Raw genomic sequence first — 1,388 nt, forward strand, 5'->3', positions numbered from 1 at the left:
TAATGATGAGTGGTGCTGCTTACATGCTCTATTGTATTTTTGTCCCCTTGCTAACCACTTGGCTCTGCTGGTGCCTGTACAGGTGGGTGCGTGGGGCTGCTTTGACGAGTTCAATCGACTGGAGGAGCGCATTCTGTCGGCTGTGTCTCAGCAGATACAGCACATTCAAATGACTCTGCGCGACTCCACCAAGGGCGAGTATGTGAACTTGTTTGCCGGTCCTATCAGAGGAGGGCAGGTGCACGCATTAGAATAGGCCAACCACAGGAATAGTTAGGACCAAATATGTGTGGTGCTCCACCGGGGTTTGTTTGTTCTCTAGCGTAGCAATGTCGTGTTAAGGGAATACCCGTACCCTTTTGAGCCATGCCCACTACATGGCCAATGTGATAATCTAATGCGCTGATGGGACCGTACCGAAACTTAGATGCGTGAGTGATTGTCTAGCTCATGCATCTCTGAAAACACATTAATTCATGTATACATTAGTTCGGTATTTAATTAGTGCATGTCATTTAAGGTATGAATTAGTTTAGGTAATGAGAAGTGTACATTTATTTTTGTTGACCTTAATTAATATAAAAATTAATGAATTACGAGCTAAACGAGAAACAGAGACGCGGGTTTGTTGTCTAAACACGTTGGTACGCCTCAGTATATACAGATAATATTCTTCATCTGAATATCATGCGACGGAATAGCGTAAAATAGCACAAGCATAGCGCCTTCTTACTACTCGGTATAAATTTTATATATATATATATATATATATATATCTGTATACGCTGTTCACTATTATCCAACATAAGCACATGAATATATATCATACAGTCTGCTCACTATTATTGAACATAAGTACATGGATATACATCATACAGTCTGCTCACTATTATCCAACAAAAGTACATGAATATATATTATATAGTTCTAACATAAGTACATAAATATATATCATACAGTCTGCTCACTATTATCAACATAAGTACATAAATATATATATCTGTTTACGCTCCTCATTATTACTTAGCACAAGTATTTAGATATATATAAGTATACATCAGTATGAATAACACAAGTATTTAGATTATTCTACTATGTGGGTCTGTGGTTGCTGAGCCGTCGCTCATTTCTTGAAACACACACACCCGACTTATTGCGCAGGAGTATGGAGACGACCCTCATGGGCAAGCCAATCAAAATCAACCCTGACATGGCCATCTTTGTGACCATGAATCCTGGCTATGCAGGACGCTCTAACCTGCCAGACAATCTCAAGGCACTCTTCAGACCACTGGCAATGACTGTGCCCGACAGGCAGCTTATTGCCCAGGTGAGTGAAAGAGACACTGTATACATATATACTTACATACACATACACTATGTTTATA

General features: G+C 39.7%; 1 protein-coding gene across 1 annotated transcript in view; it reads left to right on the top strand.

The window, feature by feature from the left end:
• SARC_06434 (hypothetical protein) overlaps positions 1 to 1,388 on the top strand; it is a gene marked incomplete at both ends in the record, with an annotated part of 21,126 nt that overhangs the window by 6,230 nt on the left and 13,508 nt on the right. The window contains 2 exons of the mRNA XM_014299660.1: positions 83 to 198; positions 1,162 to 1,330. Of these exons, the coding sequence (XP_014155135.1) occupies positions 83 to 198; positions 1,162 to 1,330 (285 nt within the window). The remainder of the gene's footprint in view (positions 1 to 82; positions 199 to 1,161; positions 1,331 to 1,388) is intronic.

Source organism: Sphaeroforma arctica (genome assembly GCF_001186125.1).
Source record: "Sphaeroforma arctica JP610 unplaced genomic scaffold supercont1.458, whole genome shotgun sequence".
NCBI lineage: Eukaryota > Ichthyosporea > Ichthyophonida > Sphaeroforma > Sphaeroforma arctica.